The 12,095-nt window shown below is 30.0% G+C and overlaps 1 protein-coding gene across 1 annotated transcript; it reads left to right on the top strand.

Moving 5' to 3' along the window:
* The first annotated feature begins 3,956 nt into the window (after positions 1-3,956).
* LOC107450659 (U-scoloptoxin(16)-Er13a) lies at positions 3,957-9,848 on the top strand. Its single transcript, XM_016066506.4, has 4 exons — positions 3,957-4,035; positions 5,321-5,402; positions 7,660-7,768; positions 9,673-9,848. Exons 2-4 carry the CDS (start codon positions 5,339-5,341, stop codon positions 9,782-9,784), a joined length of 285 nt encoding a protein of 94 aa, XP_015921992.3. The 5' UTR covers positions 3,957-4,035; positions 5,321-5,338; the 3' UTR covers positions 9,785-9,848.
* The last annotated feature ends 2,247 nt before the right edge of the window (positions 9,849-12,095 follow it).

The following is a 12,095-nucleotide window of genomic DNA, read 5'->3' as shown; positions in this document are numbered from 1 at the left end:
ATTTTTTTAAAATTGTTATATTTAAAATTGCAATTGTATTTTTTTTTTTAAATTTCTCAAGAAATACTTAAAGTATCATTTTATAACTTCAAAAGTCCTTAGGTCGTGCGATTTCTCAAATGTGTCAAGAAAGTTTAAAGATTTCAGGGTTTTGAAAAATCAGCAGTAAATTACGAATGAAATAAGAGTGTTTTTGAGCACCCTAAGTCATTACATTTAGAAATTAACTGGTAAATTCTATCAATTACTGTGATTATCATTTGCAATAATTGCACAAAAATTCGCAAACCTGGCTTAAATATTTATGGCAATACCGACATTTGCATATTTTTTTTTCATCTGTAAAAATATTCTATAAATTGAACAAAATTTTTGAAGTAATTTTTAATTAAGAAAGAGCACATCATTTTAAAATTAAGTGAGATATAAGCATTTAAAATAATTCTTTTATATCACGCATGAGCGGAAAACTTTTCAATTTGTTATTGTCATATTTTTTTAAATCGTATTTAGAAACTTCAGAAAAAAAATCAGATTTGAATATTTTGAAAAATTAAAACGTTTCTCACAATTTTCTGAATAGCTTTTCGAAGTTTTGAGTAGTAAGGGGCTTTTCCCAAATTTCATTTTGAAATATAAACAAAATTTAATAGCAAATGATAATACCCTACATTGATTATCTGAACAACAAAATATGATGGTATGAGGAAAGAAAACATGTGAAATGAAGCATACTTTAATAGGGAATAGTCTTCAATAACGCTGCTGACAGTTTTACTAAGTCCGGTTTATAGTGCAAAACAGTTTCTGGAAAACCACTTACCATATGGAACTTTCCTTCAGACTTTACAATAGCTACTCAGAAAGTTGCTAAATGTTTTTTAAATTTTCAAGATATTCTTATCGGATTTTTTAATGCAATTCAAAATTTAGTAATGAAGAAAAAAATTTATTTGTACGTTTTTTCTGAGCGTGCGCAGTAGGAGAGGAATATGGCTTTAAATTCTCATACGGCAAAGTTTTTAAAAATTGTTTCAAATGTTAAAAATTATATTTTTAACTGATTAAAAATTTTTCAAAAATAATTTATAATTTTATTGAATATTTCTACAGTTATAGTAAGAAAATGTAAAGAAAAAATAGTTTGTTATAAGAAATGTCGGTATTTCCATGAATATGCTAAATGGCGAGATTTTGTGCAGTTATTGCAAATGATAACATAATTAATGCATATTACTAGCTTATTGCTATATTTTTGCTATAAGGGTTTTGCCATCTGCTTTAGAAAACATTATTTTTCGTTCATAATTTAATGGTCCCGCAGTGGACTGATCGTTAAGACACGGTTCCCAGCAGATCACCGAAGTCAAGCATCACTGGCTGCGGTCAGTGTGCGGGTGGGTGACCACTTGGATCAGTCTGCGTAGGGACCGAGGGTGTGCGGTATTGGTCCTCGTTAAACTGTGCTACCGTAAAGTGCTCGACTTCGCGCGCAGGTCGTCGGGCTACCAAAGCGGGGGTGCCATTCCCTCCGCAGAGGATCAAAATTGTGATGGCATGTCTTCGGATCATCCTCCGGGATGTTTCCCAGACCGTCGCCAATAGCCCATTGTGCAGCTCTAGTGCGACGTAAATTAACAACAACAACAACAACAACAACATAATTTAATGCTGCTAATTTAAACCTCTAAAATCTTAAAGCTTCATTGACAGTTATGAGAATCTGTACGAATTGTACGCTGCAGAAATTGTACGTTTTTACCTTAAACACCTTTTACGTTCGAAAATAACTTTTTAAATATCTCTCTTCAGAAATTTTAAAATCTGAAAGTTCCATTAGTGAAGGACATTGTATTTCTGTCAAGGAACCTGTATTCTTATTTCTTGAAAACTCTTGTTTTTCTTGAAAACTCTTCGATTAAATATTTTAGCTGCTAAGTATATGGACCAATAAAATAATTGCTAAGTTTATGAACCAATAGAATTATTGGTGAAGCAGGTTTTATTAATTTTGCTTTTTTGTTTCAATAACGCAAAAACAATAGCTATATCAAGCTATATTGAGTTAGGCTATTTGAAAAATTTTAAATCAATTAACAATCTTTGTTAAATTATAATTAAATAACCATATCACGTAATATACCTAGTAAAAATTTCTATTTTGATGCCTAACCTCTGTCAGCACTAACGAAACGTTACCAAATGTGGATGAAAAAAAAAGCTTTCCAGTGGGTGAAATGCTTTTTCAAGGTAATCTAGGACATCTTCTTTATATTCCAGATAAAACTATTAATTTGCAGCAATTTTTTTAAAATCAAACTATTTAGAAAACCAAATAAAACTTAATGTGAAAATTTTTACTCTTCTGCAAACATCTGTACCATTTTATAAGAAATATTTAAAAAAGTTTTGTTGTAAAGTATTAAGCGATTTATATATGCATATATTTTTTTAAAAAACTCTAAAATTTTAATTTTTAGCAACGACATCTATGCGCGAAGTTCGAATAAAAACTAAATTCAGTCGTAATTTTCATCTATACTTTAAATTAAAAAAGGTTAAGATCTGCAAACACTAAAAAGAAATTTGGAGCAATTATTAAAAGAAATTATAATAGGGTAGTATTTAATATACGTAAATTCCTTCATTCGTTCTAAAAAGTTATTATAAAAACAATTTACTATGCACAAAAGAAACTAAGTAAGAATTTATTCAGCACAAAAAATCTATACATCTTAACTATTTAGATCAAAGGGATTTGGAAATATCCCTCATTTTAGTTTTTATACTTTAATTCGTATTGCCAAGGCTTAAATTTTAATATTCAATATTTTGTTATTGAAATATTTTATATTTTGCTATTAAACAAAGCCGCTATATAAAAATTTAAAAAAATCCCCATTTGATTCAAAAGACGAAAAATTATTTCAGATATAAAAAAGAATTCTCTTATGTTCATCATTCATATTCTTCGAAATTCTAAAAGCAGGCAAAAGGATCTTTCTGACAATTACCGTTCTGAAAATGCAGGTTGCAAAATTGTAAAAATATTGTCAGCGCAGGAGTCGAAGTTTATATGCCACCTCTTAATAATTAAAAATCTGAAGCAGTCTCCTCTGATAAATCAAACAACTAAAATGAAATTTTCTGAATTACTATAGATTTAAATTAAGTTAACAACAAACTAAGAAATTTTAAAAATGTATCATTTAGGGGAAAGGAATTTTTGTTATTGCTTGAAAATTATTTATAGGTATGTTATTTTTTTTAATTTTAATTTATTTGTTTACTTATTTTTTCGATCGAAGGTAAGATTTTGATATTTTATAAAAGTGTGTGTCTTAATTTTATCCGCATCAAAAATCAAACGCATGAGACGCACATGGATAATACAGTTTTATTAGAAAATACCTCACCTTGTTAAGCTATCCTAGGTGGCAACAATGTTGTGAATTGTACATGTTTCAAAAAAAGAGTCGTCAAGATTTTCATCATTAATTAAAAAGTACAGGCATCATTTTAGATAACTTTTCTGCAGTATTATTAGTTAATAATTATTATTTAAAATATTTAATTATTTGAAGTATTTTGTTTTTATCAAAATATTGAAAGGATTCTAAAATATCTAAAATTTTATGATCTATTCCTATCTTATAAATCATTTCTTAAATTGCTCAAGTTTAAGATAAAAGTTATAAAATTATTTTCATAAATTTTGATATAAGCAGGTGTATACATGCCTAAAAAAATTTATTTTTATTTCGCAATCAAGATTATACGTTTTATCTTTTCCTATAATTTAAGGAGAAAAATTTATGTTTTTCAAAGTCGTTTAATATTTGTTCTTGCATAGTCTGTTCTCACACATGTCGAATAACCATTATTTTTTTTTAAAGAAATTTTCTTTTATTCGAATCGTAAAATTTAATTCTCTATAAAACTAATAAAAGAAAATTCGCAGAATAGGTAAAATCCTGAAAGTATAAAAGCAGGCAAATATTTCACCAGTGCAGATTTTCTTCGAACAACAAGCAAGTAAGTATCATCTTATTAATATTCTTCTTAAGTTGTTTCGATGAATAACTCTTTTTGGAGAATATGCTATTTTTGGGACAGGTGTGAGTTTGTCACTGTTATGCATGACTGTTAGGTTAAATTTTATCCACTTTTAAGATTGTTTTTGGAAAGCTTTGTCGCCCCATGCAATAACGCATCGTTCCATAAAATTTCACCAAATTGGCAAGCTTTTATTTAAAAAAAATGTAACTTTTTAAGCATTGAAGTTCTGAAGCCATGATATTTCTCCACAGGAAGAGGTTAATTTAAAATTATACCTTCACCTTCAATATACCGTACTTAAATTGCATCATTTCTATCTTTTTTATTTTCTATTATTCCTTCTTATTATTCTTTTATTATTATTCTTTTCTACCATTATGTGTGTTTTCTGAGCTGATTATGCAAATAACGCGTAATTTTATTATGAAGAAAAGCTGTAGTTTTCCGAATACGAAAAGAGTTTTTAGTTTAATCTCTTATCCCGCATTCCCATCTCTATGAAACATAATTCTCATCTAGAAGTAAAAATATCGCCAAATTGGCATTCTTTTTTAAATATTTAATAATTTTTTAAACATATATTTTTCTAGATATAATATATTAAAGTGATTTTTTTTCATTTAAGCTTTATTTTGCGGCCTATTATGTTTACCTTCTGATATCTTCCCTTGTGACAAAGATTAAAAACTTATGATAAAAGACTATGAACAAAGGTTCAGGAAGGTCCTGTATTGATTAGCATACAAAATGCACACGAATCATTAACATATTATTTCTCTTAGAGTCAAAAGACCTTCCATACTTGCTGTCACAGAGGACAATTTTGATATGTTCGATAACACCTACTTTAGCATCAAACCGTGATATGTATAGTAAAAACATAAAATTATGTTAATACCTCATTTGTTTTTGTATGAGGAGCTGTGACACTAGGAAGAGTATTTTTAATGTGTATTTTACATATTTTAAACGTGTTAGTGATTTAGCATTTCTGAACGCGTATTAATAACAACAAGAAAACAGAAAAAAAGGACCTTGCTAAATCTTGATCTATAGCTGCCATTTTTCACTTGAAAAAAATCGTTTTAACTGCATTTTACTGCGAGAAAGCCTTCGATGAAAAAAATTATGTGCTCCTTTTCGAAAATTACAGAATCAGTATGATTTTTTAATCTTTGTCTTTGCTATTATTACAAATAAGTTTAAAGATTTGTTGCCTACTTTTATTTCAACGCACTTTAATGCTGTATCTTTCTCTTAGGATAATCACGAAAGTATCATGTGTCGAAACATTGCAGTCATCTTCTTGATTAGCTTTGTGCTTTTCGCAGTTCAAGCTGAAGGTAAGGAAGACTTTCGATTATACATTTTTCTGTTTCTGAATCTTGAAGCTGAATTTTCTGTTAAAAAATACTACATAAAGAGTTTATTATGGATTAATAATAAAACTCAAGGAAGGAATTGCGTGCAATTATATTTTGAAAATTAATAAGAGATGAATGCACAGTTGCGCTACAAATGACGAACAGAACTTTTAATTGTGTTCTTTACAGCGGACGTGCTGCTAAGGAATATAGAGATGCAAAGATGTAAAGATAATTGGACACTGCGACCGAAAGGATTAGGGAGGTTAGAAACACAGTAAACCCGGAAAAAAGTTGTTTTTGCATAACAATAGCATTCATAGTAGTAGTACGGATGGTGTTTTAAGTAGAAATGTAAACAATAACAATCTCGAGCTCGGCACCTACTCTAGTTCCGGTTAAAAAGTTTACAGCTGCTTACTACATGTTATTCTGATAGGCGATGTTTTCAAACGGATAATTTTGTTTTCAATAAAAGAAATAAATTAGATAACTTCTGAGCTCAAATCTTCAGTATTTCATAAGATATTAATGTTATTATGCAATTCTGGGGAGTTTGGAGCGAAAATTTATTTTAGTTATTTTGTTATTTATTATTAAAAAAGGTGACATGGTTGCTAGATTTTGAATAACTCGCTTTTTTGGCAGTCTTGATTTGACCTCTTTCCATAAGTTTATTACTGTTTGTTCTTGGTGCAAGCTGTGCACCATCTTACGTTAGCGTTAACACTTTTAGCATTGTAAGCACAAGTATTGTTAGCATTGTAAACACAAGTAATAAGTAATCAAATAAATTTTTTGCAAGTATCTCAAAACACAACGATGCCAAATGGCTTTAAAATACAACGGAAACAGTAACCCGGAAATTTAGGCGGTACCGAGCTTGCAGCGTTCCCTAGTGTAGAAAACACCATCCATAGTGTGGCTTTCAGGAGAACTCCTCCAAACAACCGTCTCGCGTCGTGGTGGGTACTATGGTTACGAGGAAACGTCACTTCGAATAGGGGTGTGGGGTGAATAGTTTTGTTTTGATCTTTGCGTAGATCAACGTTAGTAAACTAATCGACACCTTCATTTTTTAATTAAACCCTTATTATAAATGTTCTCTCGCTTGTACCATACCAGGAGACAGCCAGAGACTTTTAGTCTGGAGGATTACTCCTCAAAGCCGCAAAATATATTCATTTTATAATCACAAAAATCTAGTACTGGACTGTGCAGGAAGCATTATATTGTTTCGTTTTTAACTGATGAAAGATAATTTTAAAGCTATTTTATGGTTATTATTAAGTTATTATAAAGTTATTTTAAAGATAAATAATTTTAAAGTTATTATAAAAATATTATCCTTCACCGTTGCATAAAACGTCAAAAATATTTTTTTTCTATTTCTGAAAATTCTTCTAACTTCTTTTAAGAGAATTAAATTTGTATGACGTTTTAGGAGCATGAAATGTTTTAAAATAATTATATGTAAATCATTAGCATTAAATAAACAAAATGGTTATAATAAAATCAATATAATGAAATCATTAGTATCAAATCAGCGATTTGATAATAAATAGAACTTTCGTAAGTGAAATTCTTAAAAAAAAAATTTTTTTTTTTAAATTTTGTGATATATATATATATATATATATATATATATATATATATATATATATATATATATATATATATATATATATATATATATATATATATATATATATATATATATATATATATATATATATATATATATATATATTATATATATTTCATCTTTAACAAAATTTGAGGTATCATTTTCGATACCTTATATTGTAAAATACTCGTAATAAGTAGTACTTATTTTTTTTTAAATTTAAATATTCCTTTCCTTTTATTTTCAAGTTAAGAAATAAGCATTGGAATGAAAAAAAAATGTTTTACATAAGATTTCAGAAGTGCATTATCAGGATCATGGAAAATATAAAAAAATGACTTATCAATAGATTTTAAATTAATTGATTCCACCAGTTCTTATTTTAGAGTGGAATATTATCTGGTTTCAACTACAATAGATTTTACATAAGAAAATAGGTTAATCATCGATATTATTTACAGATGTACATCTCAGAATAGTGGATTATTTAGAATTCTATTGTTCTTTATTTACTAGAAAAAAGTCTTAATAGTTGTTGAACTCAATCATGGTTGCAAATGTTTTTCTCACTATTTCGTATTATTATGAACTTATTTTTCTTTTTTTCAGATACATGTACAGTAGGGGGGAAAACATACAAAGTAGGAGAAAAATTCCCCAGTGATAAGGGATGTTTAATACAAACATGCCAGGCTGGAGGCTCAATCTACGGTACTGAGTAAGTATTCAAACTGTTTAAAACTGTCTTAGTAGTCTAGGACTAACTATCTTAACTATCTTATACTATCTTAACTATCTTAACTATCTTAATTATCTTAAACTATCTTAATTATCTTAAAATTATCTTAAGTAGTCTAGATGATTTTTATTTTATCAAAAAATTATCTATGCGTAATCTTTTTGCGCCTTTGAATAACTAAAGTAATATTTAGTTTAGGGTTCTAAATTTTCTTAAAGTAGTTTACTGTAATCACAGATATTATTTATATGCAAAGAATTTCGTAACATTTTTCAAACAACTTTTATAATTAAATTTTCTTTAGAGCCAAAATTTGACGAAAAAAAGAAATACTATGAAGTCTTGCACATTCGTCATGAGTTATAAAAATTGTGTTAGTAACTTTAAATATGTTTTACTAGGCCATAAATTTTTTTTCTCCAAAACTATACTGGAAGCTTAATGGCTTGAAATCTCTTCAGCTTCATATAGATGACCAAATGCCTTCCCCAATCATCTAACCCATTTTTTAAGGATCCATCTTTTAAAGTTATGTAATTATGACTCTGGTCATATGACGAAGATAACACATGAGCAGGTCCTTTCATCATCAAACTTCTACCTAGCAGCAAACGAGAGGACTTTCAGTCACGGCAGATTTAACGTTATAGATACTTGCAGTATTGAAGCACTGTTTGATGGAACTAAACCGCATTTGCGTTACATGGAGAGGAAAACCCTGAAAACCTCCCACGGTGAGACTGACTGCAGGAGGATTCTAACCCATGATCCGTCAACCATTGAGGATATTTTACGTTATTGCTGTGGTCGGTGTGGTTCGTATCGACTAGGCATTGCTGAGATATAAACCCCGGACACCTTATATGGAAGTGAACTCTTTGTCCCTGAGTCCTCATGGCTCTTTACACGTCAATAGCATAATCGGCTGCGAGGATTGAACTTTCTTCTCCAAGCTTTCTATAAATAGTGAGAATGATGTTTTTTTTCTAGTGCGCCACACGCACGCTCATATGAATGAACAGCACGATTGCAAACTAAAGGCATCGTGAGCGCAATGTCGAACATATTTTTTCATCGGTCTTTTAATTGCTTATTACCAAGATCACACTGACATAATACTGGCTGTTTTGAGAGGGTTTACTTTATTCTTAAAATCACAGAACAAATGTGGTAAAATCTGTTTTTAAAGTAACTTAAAGAGGAGAAAAAGATTTCATGTTTGCCCTTCGAAAGAAGTTAGGTTAGATTTTCACTAACATTTACCGTACTCACATTTTCCGTTTTAAGTCTGACAAAAATGTTATTAATTTTTCCTTTCTTCCTCTTATACCCCGAGAATCAGCCTTATTGATTTTTCGATCTTTAAATTTGTACATTTTTTTTAAGAAGCAATGTTTATAAAAAAAAAAAGAAATTTTTTTATTATTTTAGTTAAATTCGTATTCTTCATCTTCTTTGTCTCTAAGTTAATAGTTTAAGTCATATATATATATGTAGAGTTCTATAGAGTTTAAACATAATGATAATTCTCATTTTCTTTAAGATGCACGGATCATTTTACTAGCTGCTGAGTTTTTTCTTCCTTCTTTTCGTATCCCTATAGAATCACCCTTTTTTGATTTTTTAAACTTTGACATAAAATTTGCACAATGTTTTAATTTTTTAAAAAAATGGAATGTTAATACAAAAGAAAGACAATTGTATATTACTCTAGTTAAATTCTTATTATTGTTTTTCTTTGCCTTTATTGTATATTGGAATTACATACATTTGCAGATTTGTGTTCTCAATTTAGGCTTCTAAACCTTTCTTTTGTCTCTAATAGAATTTAAGCATAATGGCAATTCTAATTTTCCTTATTGATGTACTGATTTTTTTTCTAGCTGTGGAGTATACCAATTGCCGTCTGATTCCCCTTGCAAGATTATCGAAAAAGAAGGAAGATACCCCGAATGCTGCCCACGAACTGTCTGCCCAGGAGATGCTGACTTTTAAAAAAGCTTCACCTTTTCTTTAAACAAACATCATGTTTAACAGTAAATAAAAAGTACACAAAAAATTTCTTATTTTATTGACTTTTTAGCTACCTATGTATCTTCTTTTTTATATATCTTAGCTACCTATATATCTACCTATATAGCTTTTATATATAAAACTCTAATGATCATGCAAGAAGATATTCAACCTATACATTTTATTTTATTTTCAATTTTATAACCGTCGTTGAACAGTCAACTCAATTTTAGGATTACGACTTCTCATGTTCAACTCCGTAGCTTTGTAATTTTGAACCCACTCCAAAAGACTAGGATACTCCTTGATCAAATATTGAGAGAATTTTGTGTTTGTGGAGGACTTTTTGATGGAACTAACCCGCATTTGCGTTACATAGAGAGGAAATCCACGAAAACCTCCTACAGTTAGCATGAGATCAAGGGGACTATAACCTATGATCCATCTACCACTGAGGATTTCTCACGCCAGCACTGTGGTCAGTGCAGACCGGATGCGGAATTCGTATCCAGCATCCGCTGGGATTTGAACCCGGTTCACCTCATTGGAAGGTGAATGCTCTATCCTCTGAGCCATGATGGCTCTATGTATTTTATTTTTTAAATTTGCAACAAGGAAATCAAAATTGAATTATTAATGAGTGAGGCAATCCGAAGCATAAATGGTTCCATGGTTGAGTACGGCATGGTGTAAACATCGGCCTACTACTATTTGATACAGATTGTAGTACGCCATACAGTACGGAAGCATACAGTGAACAAAAAAAAATAAATACATAAATGGAGCATCCTGAATAACTTTTGATTTAATAAATAGATCTTCATGTTCTGAGACTCATTCTTAATGGTTCGAGGGGTTAACCTCAATTATGTTTATTAATGGGCCGGGATAGCCTGGTCGGTTGGGCGTTGGGCCCATGTCCAAGAGTTCGTGGGTTCAAACCCCGCCGGCCGAAGACTCCCCGGGTAGTAAAGTGACTGATGCACACTAAATCTGTCGAGTCGCAAAAGTCCTCCATAACAAATCAATACCTCTGGGGGTACTGGATTGGAGATCGATCGGTCTCTGATTCAGGTCAAAATTACGATCTGTAGATGAATGAATGGATGTATGAATGGGCCAGCCCTATAAAACGGGTGTGACATTTGATGTGTCAAAAGTAGTATTTTTGTACATTGATGGCTCCACTGAAAAACAAGAAACGCGCATTTTGCCTTAAATTTGCTTGGTTTCACCAAGCAGGCTTGCCCGTGTGGCAAGTGGCATTAGAACCAACCAACCATGCTTATTAATTAGAGCAGATCATATTTTAAGTAAAGAAATCAGAAGCAAAAGCATACTTTCTCTGAACAAGTATACACTTCTTATGATGGATCCGGTATAAGGGGTAGCCAAAATTTGGGAAATATGGTCCCCACAGTTTGGTTAAGAGATCGATCTAGACTTTGCGCTCCTTAATATTAGTTTTACTTTTCGCGTATTTCTCCTGATCTTGAAAATTTTTTAAGCGAATTGAAAAATATTTGTATGCAAATATAAAACTCATTTATCCAAAGATAATTCTATGCAAAAAAAAAAAAAAATTAGTAAATCATTTAAAAAGGTAAAAAGGTCGTCCTTTAAAGAAAATTATTCTGAGAGAAAATTATTTTTTTCCATGGCAACGAAAAGTTGAAATAAACTCTACAATAAGTTAGACAGAAATGAAAGGATAAAAGTAAATCATTTTCTTGTCAAAAAGTTATTCTACACTTTTTACTTCTACTTATTTACGTAGACAACATAATTTGAAGCTATATTTCAGTTTTATTGATGCTTCATAATTTATGTAAGAAAGCAATATGTTTCATCAACAAAAGTCAGGCGAGCAATGCTTTTTTCTTCTTCGTTTTCTAGCTTTTTTTTAAAATAAATTTTTCGATTTTCTGTAAAAATTTAAGAATTCAAACTGTTTTGTCTCTAGACACTGAAATTTATAATTGTGTAAATAGGGAAATTCTAGAAATAAATTATTTTACACGTATTTTCCTTGTAGAACCTAAATGTCGCATGTAAAATGAATGAAATATATATAAATCAAAGATTTTACCACATGTATATGTTGCATGTTTTTAGGGCATTATTTTAAAAAGAATACCAGTTTAAGTATAAAGTTCAACAAAAATACATATGTATTTAATGAGTGAGAGAATTTGAATCTCGCAGCAATTCACGGCGTAGGATTCCATGAAACCTCAATGTGTATATATTGTTAACAGACACATGAGAGCCGTGATGGTCAAGGGATAGAACG

Source organism: Parasteatoda tepidariorum, chromosome 10 (genome assembly GCF_982258835.1).
Source record: "Parasteatoda tepidariorum strain Cologne lab strain chromosome 10, Ptep-v5.0, whole genome shotgun sequence".
Lineage (NCBI taxonomy): Eukaryota > Metazoa > Arthropoda > Arachnida > Araneae > Theridiidae > Parasteatoda > Parasteatoda tepidariorum.
The sequence above is the reverse complement of the archived record's forward strand: the minus strand, read 5'-3'. Positions and strand labels throughout refer to the sequence as shown.